At 40.1% G+C, this 23,633-nt stretch overlaps 1 protein-coding gene across 1 annotated transcript in view; it reads right to left on the bottom strand.

The window, feature by feature from the left end:
• The window catches only part of LOC136856761 (dynein intermediate chain 3, ciliary), a 153,387-nt gene extending 129,961 nt beyond the window's left edge, over window positions 1-23,426 (bottom strand). Inside the window, exons 1-3 of the mRNA XM_068230495.1 lie at window positions 23,238-23,426; window positions 22,979-23,140; window positions 12,828-13,089 (exon numbers count right to left, since the gene is read on the bottom strand). Coding sequence (XP_068086596.1) covers window positions 12,828-13,089; window positions 22,979-23,140; window positions 23,238-23,426 — 613 coding nt within the window. The remainder of the gene's footprint in view (window positions 1-12,827; window positions 13,090-22,978; window positions 23,141-23,237) is intronic.
• Between the last annotated feature and the right edge of the window lie 207 nt (window positions 23,427-23,633).

Here is a 23,633-nt window from a genome sequence, read left to right as displayed (position 1 = left end):
TCTGGTTTGAAATGATCCTAATCAATTTCCACATCCAGTGGTGTTTCGTGGTCTATTCAAATGGGTTCATACGTTCTCTCTTTCTCTCTCTCTCTCCGTCGGCCATTGACTCTATCTCTCCGTATAACAGTTTAGACCACATGGCAATGAATAATTCCATCCTACGGTCTTTTCTGCTGGCACATTTAGCTCTTACCAAAAATGAAGGAGAGATGCATGTGGGCAAGTAGTGGGGCGGCAAAGGCTCCACACTGTAAGAAACCTTTCACTCAACTGGCCTGGTCTGGCAAGTGCGAGTAATGCACCTGACTGGGCGTGAGAGAGTAATTAGGGGCTCCAGGAAGTGCCGCACCCTGACATCAGCCAGCGGTAGTGATGGTTCTTCTGACTCTGTGAAGGTTTCCTACACCACCTACTGCAACTCGCAATAACGCATGTGCAGAATGTATCGCAATTCATAGTCTTGTCTCCAAATGTCCTTTAAAAGAGTCTGCCTTACCCCACTGCTCCCTGCTAGCAGTCTTGGTTCCACAAACTCACAGGAATGCTTGCATGATCCCAATGTCACAATTCTGCCAGGAAACAACATGCTCAGGAGAGGAAACAAAAGCAATGAGGAAAGTGCATGTAAGCTAGAAACATAGTTACTTTACATCAACCAACCCCACTGCGCAACAGTCAGGAAGGGCCATGGCCTACCAACCGACTGCTGCTCAGCCCAGAGGCCTGCAGATTACGAGGTGTCATGTGGTTGACACAATGAATCCTCTCGACCATTAATTCTTGACTTTTTAGACTGGGGCTGCTGTCTCACTGTCAGATCGTAATCACGTAGGCTGAGTGGACCTCAAACCAACTCTCAGATCTGGGTAAAAAAACCTGACCTGGCTGGGAATCAAATCCGGTACCTCTGGATAAGAGGCTGGGAAGCGACCCCTACACTGCGGGACCTACAGTTTACATGATCAGAAACTTGTATCTTCTTGAATGTTCTTTAATTTAAAATAAAATTCACAAAAAATTCATTCATTCATTCATATTAAGTAATCTATGTCTCAGATTAAGGAAAACATTTCAAACAATAGCAAATCATTCTGGAGTTATATCAACAGTAAAAGAAGCAGCAAAAGTACAAGGGTAGCCCAGAAACTAATGCACAACATTTTCTTCTTCAACAATTGAACACAATGAAACTTATACACAAGAAAGAATGATGTTTCTTCTACACTCCCTATTTTTCCACGCATCTCCTTCTTGTTCTATGGCCTTCCTACAGTGAGACACAAGAGCGTGTGTGCCCTGGCAGTACCACTCCTTGTTCTGTTCATGAAGCCATTTCTTGACTGTGCGAATCACCTCTTTGTCATCCTCAAAATGTCTCCTACAAATGGCATTCTTCAATGGCCCAAACAAGTGAAAGTCTGAGGGAGCTAGGTCAGGTCTATAGCTAATGGGGTAACACTGTCCAACCCTGTTTTATGATGTGTTCCAACGTCCTCAAACTTGTGTGACGGCGTGCAATATCATGTTGAAGCAAACAATCACCTGGGTTGTAATGACCTGGAAGTGCTTCTTGAGTTTGGTTAATGTGTTAACATAAGCCTCAGAATTAATGATGGTGCCTCTCACCATCATAGTTCCAAAACACAGTGATCATGACCTTACCAGCGAAGCAGTTGCTATGAATTTTTTCTTCTGTGGTGAGTCAGAATGGCGCTATTCCTTCGATTGCCGTTTTGTTTCGGGCTCAAAATGGTGAACTCAGATTTCATCACCTGTCACAATCCACAACAAAAAGGCTTCCCTGTCAGCTTCAAAATGTTGCAGCAATGCACAAGAAATGTTTTTTCTGAGAGTTTTGTTTTCCTCCGTAAGCCGGCGCGGAACCCATCGTGAACACTTTCTTGCGTAATCAAGAGCACTGATGATTACACCCACACTTCCTTTGCTGATTGACAGCTCCCATGTCAACTGTCGAGTTGTTCTGCGTCGGTCCCCGCGAATGAGTACATCACCACGCTCCATCTTGTCAGACGTGACAGCCACATGGGTGGCCTCCCCAACCATTGTAAATCTTGGAGCTATGCTGAACCACTTTCAGATGGTCTCACCGTACTTCTGTTGAATGCTGATGCTTCATAAACTGCACATAAACGTTTGTGAATGTTTCCAACCGTTTCTTGCTACACAGAGAGAAATGCAATGATGACACGCTGCTTATAACATACATCACTTACAGACGCCATGTTGAATCTTTGTTGCAAGTACGCTATCTGTTGGAAGCGCACTCTGAAAACTTCAAAGAATTCATATCTAAAGTTTTGCATTCGTACCTTTGTTGGGAGCTGAGAAAAAAAATTGTGGTGCATTATTTTCCGAGCCAACCTTGCAGCTCTTCACAGGTACTAAAATTAAATAACAGGATGTTGGATAATGCTTAGTATATATCGGATGGTTTTGCACAGTAACTTTAGCTCAATTTATTCTGCATCTCTCTCTTCAAATGAAATATCAGAATCATTAGATTTTCTAGTAAATTATCCTGTAACATTATGTGATATTCACGAAGATGAAAACAAAGACGCAACTTAAAATTTGAAACCGAAACGATCTTGAAGTCCTGACGGAATACCTCCCTATGTTCTAAAAGCATGTTCAGAATGATTAAAAGTACCTCCCCTGATTCTATACAGTCTTAGAGTGGAAAAGCAAACTTTCCCAAGTACAGTAAAACCTCAAACTTGGAAAACTTACATCTGTCCTGACTTAAAACACCTTCCGATTCACTCAGTACTGAGCAATCCACCAAGCATGCATCTGAAATCCAAAAAGCTTATTTGGGATGATAACATTATTAAGCAGCCAGGGCCTTTCAACAGTGGTGGTGGTGATTTTTGTTTTAAGAGGAAGTATAATGAGGTAATCATCTTCTCTGAACAAATTAGTGGAAAAGAAATTTAAATTAAAAACAAAATTATTTATTCAACAAAGGAATTTGGAAACGCAGTACAAAATAAAACAAAAAAAAATATTGAATTAGGTCAAAAAATTACTAACGAATAAAAAGGGAACCTGCGTTCTCTGAGTAACAGTTCACTTGTAATTTATATACCCTTGATTAGTCCACTGTCTCACAAAAAGCAGATGACGAGATCAGCAGTAGTCGCATCATTGGCTAGTATGTGTTCGAGTGGTTCATGCAGTCAAATTGAAGTAACAAATAACGTAGTTCAACCTATTCAATACAAATAAATAAGAAATGTAGTGTTACATTTCTATTTAATCATAAGTGGAAGCGGTACCGATTTCGACCCCAATCTGGGTCATCATCAGCCGAATAAAATGCAAAAACAATGCATAGGTAAATAAGAAATTAAAGAATGAGTCTTTCACAAAACAGTTGAAGAGGCAATATAAGATAATGGGGATTGGCACTGTGCGATTTTAAATCGTAAAATCTAGAAGAAGTAGAAGGTCAATCACTTATATGAAGTAAGGCGCAATCTTCTGAATAGTAGCACAACACACGCAAAGTTCGGCACTGTCTCAAAATGTTTACGAGAAGAGGTGAACAGTTAAGTGAGCCGGCCTGCATATACTATCAGGCACGAAGTCACAACACAATTTAATAAATATGAAGTTACAAAATGGTGTCGACTTCTACAGAGAGATCGGTGCACTCTGTGAGGATGTGGGCCACGGTGAAGTCGGCACCACAAGAACACACTGGGGGGTCTTCCCTCTTTAGGAGATAAGAATGCGTAGATTGTAAATGACCTATCCTCAGCCTACACAATACTATGGCCTCTCTCCGTGAAGGCCGGAAAGAGGACCGCCACACGGTAGTTGTCTTCTTAATTGATCTCAGCTTGTTGGGAGTTCAGATAGCTAGCCACTCCGATTCCCAGCACGCCAAGATGGTTCGGTGTAGCTGAGAACAAATATCTTTAACAGGTATACTGACAGCTCTTGGAGGTAAAAGTACCACTTCCTTTGCAGCTTCATCCACAAGTTCGTTTCCTGCAATCCCAACGTGACTTGGAAGCCGCGCGAAAGTAATTCTGGTGCCAGCATCACTTAACCTGGCTAGAAGGTCATGAATCTGCTACACCAGTGGGTGTTGCGAGAAACAGGCTTCAATAGACTGCAGAGAGCTTAACGAGTTGGTACACATAAGAAAGTGGCTTCTTTCATCATGCACTGCAAACTGTAGAGCCTCTAAGATGGCATAAAGCTCCGCAGTATACACACTACATACACTAGGAAGATGTACACTATTATAGGGAAGGATCCACCTTTCAATACTCCGTAGTAAGTTGAACTAAAAAGTAGTTACAACCTGTTTATTGGGACCGGTTTCAACACATTTCAAGTGTCATCATCAGCCAATTAGCGAAGATCTTAAAACAACTAATATATTGAACACAGGCAAAAAATTAACATTGTATCATATCGTAGCAATTCAGTTAATGTTCAAAACACAATAATCACAGTCAAGAGAGTAAACAGAACATCACTATCTTGCGCCGAAAACAGATATAGATTTGACCATGTGGCCTTGTACATTATGTTGACCTTATGAAAGAATATGAGTATATACCATTAATAAACAGGAGGGAGATGTCACAACAAACCTTTTTATATTACTCAGTCACTCACTCCATAGGCTTCTGAGCGACATGAAGTTCCCATGCCGATCTCACAATCCTCTTTCATCCTTTTCGATCTTGAGCCTGCTCTTCCCAGTTATCAATTTGGAGGGCCCAGCATACCCTGTTGATCTCCTTCTTCCAGGTGCTTCGGGGTCTTCCTGAAGGTCTCTTCCCATTAAGAGATCCCTTGCATAGATCTACTGGTGCTCTGTTATCCTGCATCCTCAGTACATGTCCAGCCCAGTGCAGTCTGTTGGATTCTATCACACCCATTATAGCATGTTGTTGAGAGAGGGTGTAAATCTAATTAGATCTTTTCTGCCAGTTTTGAGAGATAGGATCAAACCATGGGCCAAATATTTTTCTATAAACTTTATTCTCAAAGACTTGCAACTGCTGCTGCTCTTTCATGGTTATACTTCATGTCTCGGACCATACAGATGTAGTGGTTGAATTATTGTATTGTAGATAATCATTTTTGCATTCCTTATTAAAAACGTGGAGCCGTTGCAAGTTTATAAAGTTTATAGAAAAATATTTGACCCAGGGTTCAGTCCTATCTCTCAAAGCTGGCAGAAAAGATCTAATTAGATTTACACCCTCTCTCAACAACACAGTATAATGGGTGTGATAGAATCCAACAGACTGCGCTGGGCTGGACATGCAGGACTCATAGAGTAAATTGCCTTATTTGCATTCTCAATTCTACCTTGGTGTTCCTGTTGCCTTCAGTTTTGCTCAGTGATTAATACACCAAATAATTTAAACTCCTCTACTTTTTATATAAACTGTTAAATAATAGAACTGAGTCCTAGGCAACTAAATAATGACAGAACATCCAGAAGCTAACCTATACTTTATAAATCACTTTGTAACCCTTATTACTGGGAAAAGTAATTTTATAAGAATTCTCCACTGTTGAAGATGTGTTCACTGTATAATTTGCTTGTAAGTAAGCCCTGCCATACTGATTTTCACTCTTCTGCTAATTATAATGTTCAGATTTGATTACAAAATGAATCACTGTATGAATGTTATTTATAAAGCCACAACTGAAATTTACATCCAGAAAATATAATGTACGAAAAACGGCAAAAAGCGTTAATTACTGGAGTCTAGTTGCACTTAAGTTTTAGTGTGCTGTTGATACTGACTGCCATACTTCTTCTCTTATCAAACATATGTATTTCCTGCTTTTCTTTCCCTCTTTAATGTTTTCTTTTTTCTTTTCATGGTGTGGGTTATTGTAGTCACGTCCTAGTTCGTGAACCGTGGGCAACGGAAGAGTGGCCTAGTAAGTGGTCCTGAGAGTCGGGATACCAGTTGCTATGGAATGGGAGTGGGCATCTTGGACATATTCTGAGTCATGGCCCTTCTTGTGCTCAGACGGCTAGGACTATACAATTCACCGGTGGTCCATAACCCGTTAGAGGAGAGATCCTCACTTGGACTATGTGCAAGTAGGGTAGCATCCTGCTTCATGAATTTACTGAGCTCAGAACATTTTAAGCAAGCCTCGGACCTATGGGAGTAACGGAGTCCCACTCCCATTTGACAGGCGAGGGACTCCTTGGAAACAACTTGGTGAACAAAATGGAATTCGATGGGGAGCTATCAATATTAATGGGGCTTATGGAAGAAAGAAAGTAGAACTGGCTAAGTCAGCAAAGAGGATGCATCTGGATGTGCTAGGAGTAAGTGATATTCGGGTAAGGGGAGATAACGAGGAAGAGATAGGAGATTATAAAGTGTACTTGAAGGGTGTTAGAAACGGAAGGACAGAGTCTGGGGTAGAGTTCTTTATCAGGAATACCACTGCACGCAACATAGTTTCTGTTAGGCACATAAATGAGCGAATGATGTGGGTAGATTTGTCAGTTGGAGGAATTAGGATTAGAATTGTCTCTGTGTATTCACCATGTGAGGGTGCAGACAAGGATGTTGACAAGTTTTATGAAGCATTGAGTGACATCGTGGTCAGGGTCAACAGCAAGGATAGAATAGTGCTAATGGGCGATTTCAATGCGAGAGTTGGGAATAGAACTGAAGGATACGGAAGGGTGATTGGTAAATGTGGGGAAGATATGGAAGCTAATGGGAATGGGAAGCGTTTGCTGGACTTCTGTGCTAGTATGGGTTTAGCAGTTATGAATACATTCTTCAAGCATAAGGCTATTCACCACTACACATGGGAGGCTAGGAGTACCAGATCCATAATAGACTATATCTTAACCGACTTCAAATTCAGGAAATCTGTTAGGAATGTACGAGTTTTCCAGGGATTTTTCGATGATACAGACCACTATCTGATCTGTAGTGAACTAAGTATCTCTAGGCCTAGGGTAGAGAAAGTGAAATCTGTCTGCAAACGAATAAGGGTAGAAAATCTCCAGGATGAGGAAATTAGACAGAAGTACATAGATATCATTAGTGAGAAGTTTCAAACAGTAGACAGTAAGCAGGTTCAGGATATAGAAAGTGAATGGGTGGCATACAGGGATGCTGTAGTAAAAACAGCAAGGGAATGCCTAAGAACAACTGTGTGTAAAGATGGGAAAATGCGAACATCTTGGTGGAATGATGAAGTGAGAGCAGCTTGTAAACATAAAAAGAAGGCTTATTAGAAATTGCTCCAAACAAGGGCTGAGGTAGACAAGGATTTGTACGTAGATGAAAACAGAGCAAAACAAATAGTTGTTGAATCCAAAAACAAGTCGTGGGAAGATTTTGGTAATAACCTGGAAAGGCTAGGTCAAGCAGTAAGGAAACCTTTCTGGACAGTAATAAAGAATCTTAGGAAGGGAGGGAAAAAGGAAATGAACAGTGTTTTGAGTAATTCAGGTGAACTCATAATAGATCCCAGAGAATCACTGGAGAGGTGGAGGGAATATTTTGAACATCTTCTCAAAATAAAAGAAAATCTTCCTGGTGGTGTTGCGAACAGCCAAGCTCATGGGGAGGAGGAAAATGATATTGGTGAAATTATGCTTGAGGAAGTGGAAAGGATGGTAAATAAGCTCCATTGTCATAAAGCAGCAGGAATAGATAAAATTAGACCTGAAATGGTGAAGTATAGTGGGAAGGCAGGGAGAAATGGCTTCACAGAGTAGTAAAATTAGCATGGAGTGTTGGTAAGGTACCTTCAGATTGGACAAAAGCAGTAATTGCACCTATCTATAAGCAAGGGAACAGGAAGGATTGCAACAACTATCGCAGTATCTCATTGATTAGTATACCAGGCAAAGTATTCACTGGCATCTTGGAAGGGAGGGTGCGATCAGTCGTTCAGAGGAAGTTGGATGAAAACCAGTGTGGTTTCAGACCACAGAGAGGCAGTCAGGATCAGATTTTCAGTATGCACCAGGTAACTGAAAAATGCAATGAGATGACTAGGCAGTTGTGTTTATGTTTTGTAGATCTAGAGAAACCATATGACAGGGTACCGAGGGAAAAGATGTTCGCTATACTGGGGGAGTATGGAATTAAAGGTAGATTAAAATCAATCAAAGGGATTTATGTTGACAATTGGGCTTCAGTGAGAATTGATGGTAGAATGAGTTCTTGGTTCAGGGTACTTACAGGGGTCAGACAAGGCTGTAATCTTTCACCTTTGCTGTTCATAGTTTATATGGATCATCGACTTGGTCTTAATGGCAGATTGTGCCGAAAGCCTGCAGTCTAATATCTTGGAACTTGAAAATAGGTGCAATGAGTATGGTATGAAAATTAGCCTCTCAAAGACTAAACTGATGTCAGTAGGTAAGAAATTCAACAGAATTGAATGTCAGATTGGTGATACAAAGCTAGAATAGGTTGATAATTTCAAGAATGTAGGTTGTGTGTTCTCCCAGGGTGGCAATATAGTAAGTGAGATTGAATCAAGGTGTCGTAAAGCTAATGCAGTGAGCTTGCAGTTGAGATCAACAGTATTCTGTAAGAAGGAAGTCAGCTCCCAGATGAAACTATCTTTACATCAGTCTGTTTTCAGACCAACTTTGCTTTACGGGAGCGAAAGGTGGGTGGACTCAGGATATCTTATTCATAAGTTAGGAGTAACAGACATGAAAATAGCAAGAATGATTGCTGGTACAAACAGGTGGGAACAATGGCAGGAGGGTACTTGGAATGAGGAGATAAAGGCTAATTTAGGAATGAACTCGATGGATGAAGCTGTACGCATAAACTGGCTCCTGTGGTGGGGTCATGTGAGGCGAATGGAGGAGGATAGGTTACCTAGGAGAATAATGGACTCTGTTATGGATGGTAAGAGAAGTAGAGGTAGACCAAGACGGCGATGGTTAGACTCGGTTTCTAACGTTTTTAAAGATAAAAGGTATAGAACTAAATGAGGCCACAACACTATTGTCGCGGCCACCAAATTAGGTGGGTCAGAGAAATTACGCTGTTGCCAAGGTTATGTAGCAAACTGGCGAAGAAATGTCTAACTGAACACATAATTTCGGAACGAGAGGCAGATTGTTCTCTCTCAAGCTCCTCATGTTACTTCATACAATGTCTCAAAACAAATTATACTACAAGCTTCAGAAAAGACTTCTGATTTCAGTGGTATAACTATTTTCATATAAACCACTTTAAATAATCATAAAACATAAAATATTTAACGAGTAAATTTTAATCCGTAGAATCATGTATAGAAAATTTTAGTAAGCGGCCAAGTTTTTATTTTTTCAGCCAATAAAATTTTGTCTGCGGGAAAAGTGTAAAAAATTGCCTGACTTGTATATTTTATTTGAAACATATTTCCATGAGTCTTGTAGTTTGCCTGGAAAATGGCTCGAAAAGCGATCATGTAAATGTCGTCAGCTGAGGCAGTTCGGGGCTCGCGCGCCAGCACGGGCTGCAGGACGTCGTACATATGGTCGGATTACATATTAATCTGTATCAGTTTTATTACATTATAACTTTAAATATTTGAATACTGTATATTGGACTGAGTAATATAGAAAAATAACTATTTTAAAGAATAGGTTTACATTAATTTACAATGAATTAAGAATCGGTTTCTAGCTACAAGGCAGTCTAAGATTTCTTAGTCACTGTCATCACTCGTCTCACTATCTGTCGAGTCGTCATTTACACTGATGACGAATGGCTCCATTCTTTCATCCCCATACTATTTCCTTGGCCCAATCATCTGCTTGAAGATTTTACGGGCGATTGAAGCACTTTTCCCAATCTGCAGCAATCACACGGTCGATGGCTTCTGACGTGAGTTTTTCTACATCCTTTATTTTGAATGTCTTGTTCCTCTCTGCCACTTATCTCTTGACTTGAGCCCAAATCAATTCAATTGGATTGTATTGGCAGTGGTAGGGTGCCAACCTTACTACCTCATGGCCCCAAGAGAGAGCCAATTCATCAAGTTTTTCCTTGGAGATGAAAGTATTTTTTGGTTGGGTGAATATTTCGCTTCATTAACACATCTCTGGACTGAGCGAAGGCAAACATTACACACCTTTGCAGTCAATTCTTTGCTTTTCTTGAAGTTCACAGTCTGCAGAATATTTGATTCAGCCAGCTTCTGCATGTATTGCAATACATTCACTATTACGGATTTTGTCTGGCTGGCTAAATCCTTCTTCTTAAGCCCTTCCAACCGACGATGCTTCAGGGGAGTTTCTTGTTCGTTTCTTGCACTTACTTCGTCCTCTTAAGATAACAGACCCGAAGAAACACCAGGCTAAACACATTCACTATCTATCTTTAACTGCACTTACGGTGCGAGCTCAACAGCCGCATGACAAGGAATGGCTCGGGTAAGGTGGACTGGAGCGGATGGGCTTTAATTAGACAGTACTGCACGATCAGCGTTGCCAATCCGTGCTCGGAGGTAAGCGACTCACGACCATCTGTCGCTTCGCCGTTCCCATATCTGACGACAGCGCAGTTTTCCTCACCCGCCTAATTTGGTGGCCGCGACAATAGTTGCAAATCGAGGATTGTGGCAACGTTTAGTAAATTCACAGAGGCTTGCAGAATGAACACCGAAAGGCATAACAGTCTATCATGATAATGTATGTATGTGGTTAATTTTTGTCAGCTGATTTCCTAACTCGTATCAATTTAAGACTAGAGTTAATGTACTTCTTTCATGATGTAGATACTAATTATTAATTTTATTTATTTTTAGATATTATCATAGGTGATATGACTATTTCAGATTTTAAAAAATATATTAATGTAATGTACATATCCATTGGTGCTTTTCTTCTAAATAATTTTATATATTTTTAATTTTTAGACATTAGGTTCTTCCTAACATGTGTAATTTTTAATAATTAAAATACTGTACAGTGACTAAGCCACCTATAATTGGAGAAACATCTGTGTTGGTAATAGATAAATACATGAATGAATAAATAAACAGATAAATACCATGCATGTAAGCCAATTTGGGTGCGCACTTGTGAGTATGCGAATAGCCAGAGGCCACAACTGTACATAGGGGCTAATTTAGGAAGGAACTCGATGGATTAAGCTGTATGCATAAACCGACTTCGGTGGTGGGGTCATGTGAGGCGAATGGAGGAGGATAGGTTACCTAGGAGAATAATGGACTCTGTTATGGATGGTAAGAGAAGTAGAGGTAGACCAAGACGGCGATGGTTAGACTCGACCTGTCTGAAACATAACAGTGAACAGTGCCACAATACCTCAGGACGCTCTCGTAACCCCACCTCCCAATACGGTGCTATGTGCTGTTGATGTATAACTGCCACTAGTTGAGCATGCACATCTATAAACTATAAAACTCAGGAGTAGGGATGAGAATTTTTCTCGAGGCCAGCAGCCAAAATCTTGAGAATCTCATAACCCCTCACAAGTCAAAAGGAATAATTTTGAGCTCTGTACATGCATGAGCAAATTACAATGTGTTGTAAATATTTCACTCTTGAAGGATCACATTTTTTTGGTTTTCTGACATAACACATGGGTCACATCTTTGTAGAATTTCTTGCCTTCAGACTACTTTCTATAGGATCTTCTTTAAGATTATTAACATCCGAGCGAGTTAGCCAAGCAGTTAGGGTTGCGTAGCAGTGAGCTTGCATTCGGGAGACGGTGGGTTCGAATCCCACCATCAGCAGCCATGAATAATGTTTTCTGCAATTTCCCATTCACACCATGAAAATGCTGATGCTGTACCTTAATTATTGCCCAGCTCCTACCTTGCTGCTACCACATCCTTGTGTCACCGAAAATCTTCGATATGTTAGTGCAACATCAAACCACTAACAAAAAGAATTAACATTAACTAATTATTTACATAAAGTAATAAAATACAGCTGGAACACTTGAAGTTAAAATATTATTTGCAATTTAATACAACTGAGTGATGGAATTTTTTTAAATTATGCTTTCTCTTGATTTTAAAAATAAAAACTTTGTAGTTAACTGTAAAATTATAACTACTTATTCGAAAAAAAAAAAGAAATGATCAGCATAACATAGTTTATGCTGCAGCCTGCAGTACACAAGAGTTATTAGCCTATGTTCGACTGTCTTGAAATATCTCATTGCAAATAATTCCCAATGTATATTTGCTTCGAAACGAATACACTAGGAACAAAAATTACCTAACACTATTTTTAGGGGCTTCTGTGAAATCCATATAGGCTTATGACTTCCCCTGATAACAATAAATGTAGGGTAAATATGTTGTATTCAATAAATTACAAGCAGAAAGATACAGCTCATCCCCATCCACCATAAATCTAAAACTCAGGTTCATAATGACAGGTTTTGTTATCTGCCTCATGGGGTAGTGAGGTAAATCAGACCTCCTAACAAAGTTTATTCTCATGTGCACTTATGTTATTGGCTATCAAGAGAAGACCAAACCGTCTCTTGGGCCCAGACGTCACAGTATGATATCACTGTTGGCATACCGTCTGACTTACGAAGAATAATTAGTCTTCTTGAGAGTCCCATTAAAAGTGTTTCCTCTGCAAGATACCGAGAAGTTCTCGGGCTTCTTGTTTTCCATCCCTACCCAGGACCATCAAACATGTTTAGCCTAGGAAAAATCAGGAACACAATGAAAATATTGTAACATTTCCACTACCCTTAATACCACAATTTCATTCTCATGACCAAGTGTATGATGGATAGATGCACTACTCTACAGCAAGCAATGTTCAGATGATATCTCACCGACTTCCCACAGATAAGAGAAATTGCTAAGGTCAGGTGGGGCTCGCTGGAATTCCAAATTGCAGTGCGACACTGCAATACGCGTTCCCCCGTCTGGAGACCACGACAGATGAGTGACGGGACGCTTTGGGTTACACGGATCACGATACACGTTGACGGTGCGAGCCGATGAGTGTTCCACCAGAGTCGTGTCTTTGGAGTCAGCAAAATATGTCTCGTAGATATTCATGGAATTGTTTTGGTGGATTTTGTGTTCCATAGACTAAAATGAAAAACACTGGTATAGAATAAGTCTCTTGCCAATATACAGCAAGTAATTAACCTGAATGTAATGAACCAAATAAAATAATAGGTGAAGGTAAAGGGTGCACAGGAGGTCGAGTTCCATCCTAGCACCACCTGTGCATCCCTGAAGAACACATGATCAGTACCACATCCTAGCAAAATCTCAATAACTTTTCTTGCTGAAACTGTTTCATCATCTAAGCCTGAAATTAATGGAACAGTAAACCATTCATTTCCAAAAGAAAATAGAAGGATTTGATGGGTTTATTACAATATGTGACTTGATGGAGGGATTCAATTTTACAGTTTGCTTTACGTCGCACCGACACAGATAGGTCTTATGGCGACGATGTGATAGGAAAAGCCCAGGAGCAGGAAGGAAGCGGCTGTGGCCTTAAGGTACAACCCCAGCATTTGCCTGGTGTGAAAATAGGAAACCACAGAAAACCATCTTTAGAGCTGCCGACAGTGGGGTTCGGACCCACTATCTCCCAGATGCAAGCTGACAGCTGCGCGGCCCTAACCGCATGGCCAACTCGCCCAGTATGGAGGGATTCCCCTGATGCCCTCAGGTTATAAATGAGCCATCTTGAGCAGAGATAATTACTAATATCTAAAGAACATAATTTTCTTATAATCCGCACGTGCTGTAAACTCTTGATTCCACGAAGTTCAGATTTACCAGATATCCTGTAATTTGGTAAATGACTACAGACAATGATTTTGCCTAGTAAGAAGTTTTTTATGCTTGTCTTAGAGAACAAAAAATGACAACAAAGAAGATACAAGAGGAATCGGGGCACTTCAAAATTTGTGAATCTACTTTCGTATCCTTGTGGAATGAGGTAATAATAATGATGTGTGGCCTCGGGAGAAGTCTGGTGCAGATCTTTTGAGTTCACACCTTATAAGTGACTTGCATCTATGAGGACCTATGGGGACCTATGGTGAATTGTAATGCCAAAGACAACAGACACCCAGCATCTGAGCCATTGGTATTAACCAACGAAGGTTAAAATCTCCAACCCGGCCGGGAATTAAACCCAGGACCCTTGGACCAAAGGCCAACATGTTGACTATTTAGCCATGGAAGCAGGTAATAATTGGACAGAGTTATTGACCAGAAATGAACTAGAATACAATTTTTAAAGGTTTTCAAATTTCTGATTTTTGTGAGAATTTGAAGCAGCTGGTGGGGTCAGTGACAATAACATTATGCAGCAACTAGACTTTAAAGAAGGTGATCCAGGCTTTCAAATTTTAAGCCAGAAGGAGACCGCTGAGGGCGTAGTCAGAAAGTTGACAATGATGAAGAAAGAGATGATGATGAAGAAGCAGTTCCAGCTGATCTGAAATAATCAATGATTACAGAAAGCATGAATGACACCTCAATCATAAATGCCTCATTAAACATTTCTGCCAAATTCAGTTAATAATCACAAAATAATTCACAAGTGGAAAACAACTGAAAGCTATTTATGTAAAATTTGTTCCCATTAAAGTGTATTAATATCACTGATTTTATCGTCAATAATGATCTTAAGATTAACGATTTGACAGACTTCTGGGTTTATAGACTAGCTTTAACCCCAGACAGTACTTTAAATCAAGAGTTTATTGCATAGCTGTAAGTATATACAATAGAGATAAAAGCCTATAATATTATTACTGAACTATACCTTGTCATCATCATCATCATAGTACAGTTCCGGTTTCCCAGGTACTGTTAATGAGCCTCTTCCACTTCTTCCTGTCCATATACAACTTGTCATGGAGAACATCATCCATTGTCCATCCTCTGGCAATTAGATCAACCTTGATCATGTCCATCCATCGGGTTTTAGGTCTTCCTGTAGGTCTTTTCCCCTGCACCTATCTTTCCAAATTTATTCTGGCTGTTCTTGTAGGCTCCATTCTCATCACATGCCCGTATCACCATAGTCTGGTTGTGCCAATTCTGTCTAATAGGGATGTCTTTATTCCAGCTTCTTTCCTCACCTCCTCATTTCTTAACTTGCCCATCTTGGCCTTCTGGATGATGGGTCTAAGAAATTTCATCTCTGATGCTTACAGTCTTGATGAATCTCTTTTTGTGAGGGTGCACGCTTCAATACCATAGGTAAATATTGGTGTGAAATAGCTGTTAAACATCAGTTTTCACTTTACAATGGCGAAATAAACATCAGTTTGGCCAGTTTTGGAATCATGTCATACCATAAAATGTTCTTACTTGTTGGTAGAATTCGGACCCCTTTTGCACTCTGTTTGTAATTTCCTTTCTGACCAAATTATCACTGGAGATTACACTTCCAAGGTAAGGAAAACTATCCACACACTCTAGCTGGTGGTCTCCTAATTTTACACTTGCTGGACGCCCTTCTCTGATGACTGCCATCACCACTGTCTTGGTCTCGCTGATGTTGAGGTTATATTCCTGGAACTGGGGATTTCCATATGTTGAGTCTGGTCTGTACTTCCTCTTCTGTTTCACCCCAAATCATGATATCATCAGCAAAGGCCACTGCATTCAGTTCACCTAACTTTTCCTTTACATTCTTCATTATATAGTCCATAACAGTGATGAACTGTAGTGGGAACAATTCACTTCCTTGTTGAACTCCACTCTTGGTCTCAAACCATGATGATCGACCTTCCCCAATTCGTACACAGCTAGTACAGTCTTTAAAAGCATCTGAATTTTCCTTACCAGTCCTTCAGGCACATTTCTTTTCCTCAGGCACTCCCAGATCTTATCTCTTATAACACTATCATATGCCTTTTCCATATCCAGGAATACAATGACCAGGTTCTTGCCTTTCTCCCAATACTTTTCCATCAGCATGCGGGTGCTAAAACGCAGATCTATTAATGATCTGTTACTTCTGAATCCATATTGCTCCTCCTCTAACTGTGGTTCAATGATGGTTCTCAATCTCCTTTCTATGATCTTCTATAGAATTTTTAGCCCACGAGACAGCAACGTTATTCCTCTATAGTTGGTGGGTTTCCGTCTGCTGCCTTTCTTAAACAGGGGGATTATAACGCCCTTGCTCCAATCTGCAGGTATTTTGTTGTCTGTCCATACAGAATTTAGTACTCTGTTCAGCCACTGTATACCCTGGATGCCTGCTGCCTTCATCATGTCTGCATTCACTTCATCTGCAGCTGAAGATGTTCCTTTAGGCATAGATTTTAAGGCTGCCTCAGTTTCTGTTCCGGTGATGGGAGGTTACTTATTGTAGACTTGGATTTCCGGTTCTGTATTTTGTTCTTCAACTGGTCTATTCAGTAGGTGGTCAGAATGGTTCTTCAGAACTTCTCTCATGTCACTTTCTGTCCTAAACAGATTTCTATTTTCATCTTCAAGTGCCTTTATGGTATTCACTGGCTTCCTTTTACATCTGATAACATTGTACAGTAGTTTCTTATTGCCTCTGCTGTCTTCCTCTAGTTTCTGAGTAAATATATTCCATGCCTTGATCTTTTCTTCTGTAACTGTTCTTTTAATGTCCAGTTTCTTGTTTTGGTATAATTGTTCGAGGTTTTTGATCTTTGCTTCGTCTCTAGTACGAACCGGTTTATTTTTCTACCGATCTCTTTCCTTCCACAAGAGATTTCTTTCCCTGATTGCTGTTCTCACTCTTTCATTCCAGCAAGGTGTTTCCTTCTCCCTTGTTTTCATACTCGTCTTTCCACAAACTTCAGTTGCTTCCTTAACCAATGTGTCCCTTAGTCTGGTCCATTCTGCCTCTCCATTTTTCCTTTCATCTCTTGGTAACAGGGTTTTTATCTGGTTCTGATCCTCAGTTCTCTTATCTGTTTTCTGGAGTTCCCATACTTTGATTTTTGGCATTGTCCTGTTCTGTACTTTTGGTACATTGTCATGGCTCTCGCTGGGTATTACTCTGACAGCTGTTACCATTCTGCTCCTTTCTTCATCTGAGATGAAATAATCAATTACAGTCTTTTGTAATCCATCCCAACAATATCGTGTTATCTTATGGCTCTGTCTCTTCTTGAACCAACTATTTTTCACCACCAACCCATTCCTCATACAGAAGTCAAGGAGATGTTCACCTTCTATATTTCTTCCACCATATCCATGAGGTCTCATTACGTTCTCATATCCTGTTCTATCTGCCCCAATCTGTGCATTCAGATCTCCTATAATGATTACTCTCTCTTTACTAATAACTTTTTCCAAATCATCAAGAAACTTGTTCTTATCCTCTTTACAACATTCAGTTTGAGGTGCATACACCTGTACCAAAGTTTGTTTTTCTTTTCCTAAATGCACAGTCACCTTTATTGTTCTCTCACTAACATACTGAATGTCAGCGACTCCTTCTAGATCTTTATTCATGATGAAACCAATACTGTTCCTCATCTCTTTGTAATTTCCATGCCAATACAGTGTATACTGTTTTCTTAATGTCTTCATTCCTTTCCCTCTCCATTTGGTTTCACTCAGCCCCAGTATCATTAATTTCCTCCTTTCCATGAGGTCCACTAGTTCTTCACATTTTCCTGTGAGACTGAGTAAGTTGACGGTCCCAATCTGTGTTAGTCTTCTCCAGGATTTTTGTATTTTTGCAAGACTTTACCGTCAGGCCATAAACCATCATCCCTGACATGAGTCTACTCATGCTGGTGTCTTAATTTAGTTGATAAATGTGTTCCGAGGCTCTTGTATGTTTTGAAAGCAACTACAAATAATCTCTTTTACTGGCTTGCTAGGCCTAACGTAATTGAGGATTTTCTTTTGGGGTTTACTACCTTAGCCTTTGAGGACCCCTCCTCATCCCACAAGGCAGTGGGTTTCATCTGTACTACCCCCAGAGGAAATGGTTGTCTCCTCCGCCAGCTCCACCATACCGAATCATATTCTCTGCTTTTGCTACCATTGAGGTCTTCACTTGTTACCCTAAGCTGGGACCCTTTACCAAATGTTACACACCAGGTCAGTATGCTCTGAGACTCACATAGACAGGGGCACCACTCCCTGGTCAGGGCTGCCTCTAAGAGGGTCGCTACCTGTTATCTGTAACTATAATTTGTAAAATATAAAAAGCTGCTAAATAAAAGTTGGCAATTCCATTACGCATTCAAACTGAAACTCAATTCTCATTGTCAGCTCAACTCATCGCTTCTGGATTGGAAGGATAAGCTGGTAGATATGTGCACACACTACCATAGTCCAGGGAGCACCATCAGTTACAGTATGTTTACACAAATAAAACTGCACAACTCAATACATGATTTTTATGAAATTTGATTACCGTACATAATTTAGACCAATTTTATTATGTAAAGTAGGGAAATATATGATTACACCTCTTTATCTTTATCACGGCTAGAAAACAAGTGTTCAAAGACATGCCCATTTCTGCCATTACACAGTTGAAGACTAAAACGTTCACCGCAAGATGTCGCGGAGATCACAGCCGTCCTGTCAACACCACTTTGTGTCGCACATACAGCGCACTTGCGCAGTTGTCTGCAAAGGTGTATCATCATTTGACAAATTATCAACTTCCTCCAGCCTCTCCTAGATATTCAATGTCCTCAGAATCATTTTCATCGATTTCACTAAAGTCACTACCCTCATCAAGAACTTGTAAAATATCAGAGTCAGTTAGCAATGTTCTTGATTTTAACGCTGTCATGTTTGCTTACTACAGTCACATGACAATTGCTAGATACAAGATTTGTATGAACACCAAAAGTGGCAATAGTGGTGATAAGTATGAACCATAGACATCAAGTTGATGTAGTGTGAATGTTTCACCAACAGATGTCATAACAGTTGAGAAAACACACATTTATTGAGGATCTCAAAAGGCAGTCCTGGCACCACAGAAAAGCGCAGTGAGCCACTTTTAGCGATCCGTGGCACTTCTTGGTTAATTCCACTGTTGTCGCTTGATGTATTCTTGCTGACTGGTCTCAAGCATTACAGTGCTCATTTTTATAAAAATGATCCCATCATCTCATTTCTTCTTTTTTTTCTTTCAAATAATTCTACATTACTTTCAACAGAGTGGAATGCTCCACAGTTATAGATTAACTGTTGTCCCATTCATCTCCTGTGTCACACATTGAATATTTATGAGTGAATTTTAGCCCAGCGCATTAGAAACGTCTTTAATCTCAGCTTCAACCAGTGTGGATCTGTCCAAGTTCCTGACACCTCCGACAATTTTGCTGCATGCATACTGCTAGAAAGACATACAAGAAAGAGAAAGCCATTACACATAGCCTTAAGGCTTTCGACCACTTTCCACATCAACTCATTTGGTACATGCTGTGTGAATATGGAGTTCTGGAAGTGTTCATCAGTTGGGCATGCTTGCTTTATCAAAATGCCCCCTGTTGTGTAAGGTGCTCAGCCGGCATCTGAGGAGTTCCCTCTTTATTCTCATTATAGATACCACCACACGTTATTTGTAATATGCCACATCTTATGGACTATACTCTATGCTGATGATGTCATGCTTTGTGGCGCAGCAACCAGGCAAGAGCTGGAGCGACAAGTGCAGGCCGGGTCTGATCTGCTTTCCGAGTATGGACTCTGCCTTAAAACTGCAAAGACTGAGTACATGGAGACAAGTCCAGCACACGGTTCCATCCAGTTCCCGGGTTCCTGCCTGCAGAGGGATGGCGTATTGATGGTGATGTGCGAGTGCATTTTAACACAACCTGGATGAGGTGAAGAGAAGTTGCGGGAACACTATATGAATAAAAAATGCCAATGTGTCTGAACTGTCATCTGTCCAGTGGTATTGTATGGTAGAGAGTGCTGGACTACATCTAAAGACATTGAGCATCGTGTTCACATCATGGAAATGCTCATGGTTCATGGAACAATGGACATCTCCTTATTAGATCATATCCGCAATGACACATTGCGAAACAGTTTGATATTGTCCACATCCAGGAGAAAATGTGAGAAGGATGGCTCTATGCTAATGCCATGTCTTCAGAAGAGTGCTGAAACTGTCCCCAACATATCTTATAACCTTAAGGATGAAGATCAGTGACCCCAAGGCAGATCTAAACAACGATGGTAGGATACCATCAATACAGACATGACAATGAGCACAAAGATCCAAAGAGTGGACCCTACACTAAGCAGCACAACACTGATGATGTCTATAAGAACAGGAAGCTATGGCTCCCAACATAAATTTCCACATTCCTTGACTTTTATTTTATATAGAGCTGTTTTATAATAAAATGGGTTGAGGGCAATAAAAGCAGCATATTGAGGAACAAGATGATCACGATGTTATTTACTGATGATAATGGGATATGGGGAAAGGATGACATTGCCAGGGAAGTGTACTCTTCGCCATGTGCTTTATTACAATCACGGATTTTATCTACAAGTGTATAAAACAGAAGATGAGAAGAAACACAGCAAAGGCCCTGCTGTTTGCAGGTGACATAGTGATAATGGGGGAAAATGAAATGAAATACAAGAACAAGTTAAATGTATTGAATTAGGTGATAGAGTTTGAAATGAGAGTAAGTGTAGAAAAGAAAAAAAATGAATAGTGCTGAAAAGATGAAAGAAGGAAGGGGGAAGAGAGAAGTAAATGGAAAACCAACAGAAGTAATGGAAAGTTTCAAATACTTGGGAAGTGTGGTCACAGAAGGACTGAGGAGATTGGAGAGAGAGTACAATGAGCAAATCGTTTTTAGCAAAATGCGAATGTGAACCAAGAAGTTCTATATTCATCCTGAGCAGCTGGTACATGTCCAACAACACAATGATACAAGAGTGCAGCTCAGATGGCTAGAGAAATGATATGCTGCTGAGATGTGGTGAGTACCAGTGAAGATGTACTGTATGTGGTGGAAACAAGCGAAGTATCAAAACTTTTCATGTCGGTACCCACCTCTAATTTTGATGGTTGATGCCGCAATGTAGAAAATGTAAAGATTGAAGAACAGTTAATATAAGGGGTGATAGCAAGATATTAAACTATCAGATGTGAAGAGAAGAATGATGCGCTATAAATAACTGAGACAGTGATCTAAAAGTAGTATGAGTACTCTACTCAGGATGGTAATTACTGTAGAAGTGAAGAACGGAAAAAGGTGAAAGAATACAATTTGAGTATATTTGCAATAAAGAGTCCATAATGGATCTACAATGCTGCATCTGTGGATCAGTGGTAGAATGCCGGCCTCTGGATCCTAAGTTAGCGGGTTCAAACCCGGCAGAGGTAGTTGACTTTTTGAAGGGCGGACAAAAGTCCATTTGACACTCCATGTTGTACGATGTCAGCATGGAAAAGATCTATGGTGACACATTTGGTGTTTACCTGACAAAATTAATTAAAATCTCAGCCATAGGTGTCGAAGAGAGTTTCAATTTAATCGGTTTTCAATCTAGTAGGCCTAGAATGAAAGGACATCCAAATTGACTAGCAGACAGCCAGATGGCATCAAACTGAAATGTCTGCACATGGTAGCTGAGGCCATACGATTATTATTATTATGCACCAATGAGAGCTAGAGAAAAGATATTCAAAGCATATGCTGCCGAGATGTGGTGAGTACCAGTGAAGATGTACTGTATGTGGTGGAAACCTGTACAGATCAATCATCAACTGTCATACATAGTGTAGGCATCACTGCTGAAGAGGTGTTCTAGGTCAATGAGGAATGAGGTAGTTACCCACTGCCTTCTTCACTGAGCCAGTCTACCAAATCTACTGAAATGCACATGCGAATTGACCCCATGAGCAATACTTTTGCGCTATTTAAAACAGGGACTGGCTTTATAAGGAATGATGTCACTAGCATTGCTCAGTACCTCAGGTCACTTTCATATTGTGAAAGCCAACAATGAGACTGACCCTGCGTCTAACCGATTTCAACGAGCTTCAATGTAGACCTACTTGTTGGGAGACACTCATCAGTAACTCGTGTATAAGGGTTTAGGTCAGTACGCTTTTGTTTTAGAAAAAGATTAAGGTCAAATGTCATAACGCAGGATCCACTTCGAATCCAGTAGAGATGACGGAAGATTAAAAGGTGAACATATTTTACTTAAACATGTCAGGTAGGCAACCTAATAATTTCTGAAAAATTGATGAATCTCCATTTCCAATGCAACACATACATACTTTGAGTGTTACATCGCATTCACCTGGAGCGGTGATCGAGTGGTTACCATACTTGCCAGCGAACCTCAACGATATCAGTTCGAGTCTCGTAGCAGCTATATTTTTTATACAAAATAAATTATTACTGAAGGGAACGTGAAGATAAAAATGCAAACAAAAATATTACACAAATTGCAGTGCACTCTATTTTCAACCTGAAATGAATATAGGCCTAAACGTTCTCACAGTTACTGCTGGATCTATCTCTCTCTCTCACTGTCTCTCACCTCCGGCAAATAGAAAACGGCGAGGAAGGTAGTTACTCATCAGTTTTTGGTGAGTCATCAAGCATGCAGCAAAGACTTGTAGAATACGTATAGGCCTGTTTGTATGGTACGTGTTTCATAACCGATCAGTGATTACTACGGTGAGCTATGGTGAGTGAATCATTCCATGTGTGATATATATAGTTGTTACAATGCACACTAAATACACTTAAGTACAGTGCCTCAGTGGCTGAAGAAGTAGAAAAAAAAAGAACAGAGTGGTAATCATAGTGATGATTTTTGTTTAAAAGTGTGCTAGATAACCACTCCCCATAACTTTAATCTGTTGTTAGTTTAGTTTTTTAATGAATGAATGAATGAATGGATGAAGTGTCTTCTAATTACTGTCTTGAGCAAAACAAGGTCACCATATTTATTAATCTGTCATAAATGGGAGTTCCATAACTGTAGCTAAATGACTTACGTTTGACAACTGCAGTACTGTGTGTATATACATCTCGTCCTTTTCAACTTTCTTTCTATACCTCAGTGTCTGCTCCACATCAGCAGGATTTACATCCCTTGGCCATCCACCTTCTACATGATTCATTCCACGGTCTGAGTACTCTGCTCGAACTGTATTTAACTGAAAGCAGTAAAGTACGGTACTATGTTACTGTGAATCCGTTACTGGTACACTAGGTTTTAACTCCATGAAATATGTCATTAACGTTTTTTTTTACCTCATGTTCTGCCATAATTTTTCCAACTTGAACAGATGCATTGATAGGATCTTTAAGCATATAATCATTGAACAAAGCCTTATTTGGTGCAATATTCTGTAGTAGCTTGGGGCCATCATCAGTAAATAAACAATGTCGTCCAAACTCACACCTCTTCTTCGTATAAATATATTGTATATCATGAGTCATTGTGCCGTTTAAAGTAACCGGTCACGTAAACCACAGTATAAAATAAAAATAATATAAAAAGACGTGGTGCGCTTCCACCACGTGTATGACTATTATTTAGTCTGTTGTCATGGAAACCTACTGACAATCCACGAATGCCTTCTGGATTGTTAAGCTGAAATTTGTTAGCCCCAACTTATTCCAGTTCGATTCTTGTATAGAAAGCTG

This window comes from Anabrus simplex, chromosome 1, assembly GCF_040414725.1.
Source record: "Anabrus simplex isolate iqAnaSimp1 chromosome 1, ASM4041472v1, whole genome shotgun sequence".
Lineage (NCBI taxonomy): Eukaryota > Metazoa > Arthropoda > Insecta > Orthoptera > Tettigoniidae > Anabrus > Anabrus simplex.
Note: the sequence above shows the minus strand (reverse complement) of the source record. Positions and strands in the feature narration are given on the sequence as shown.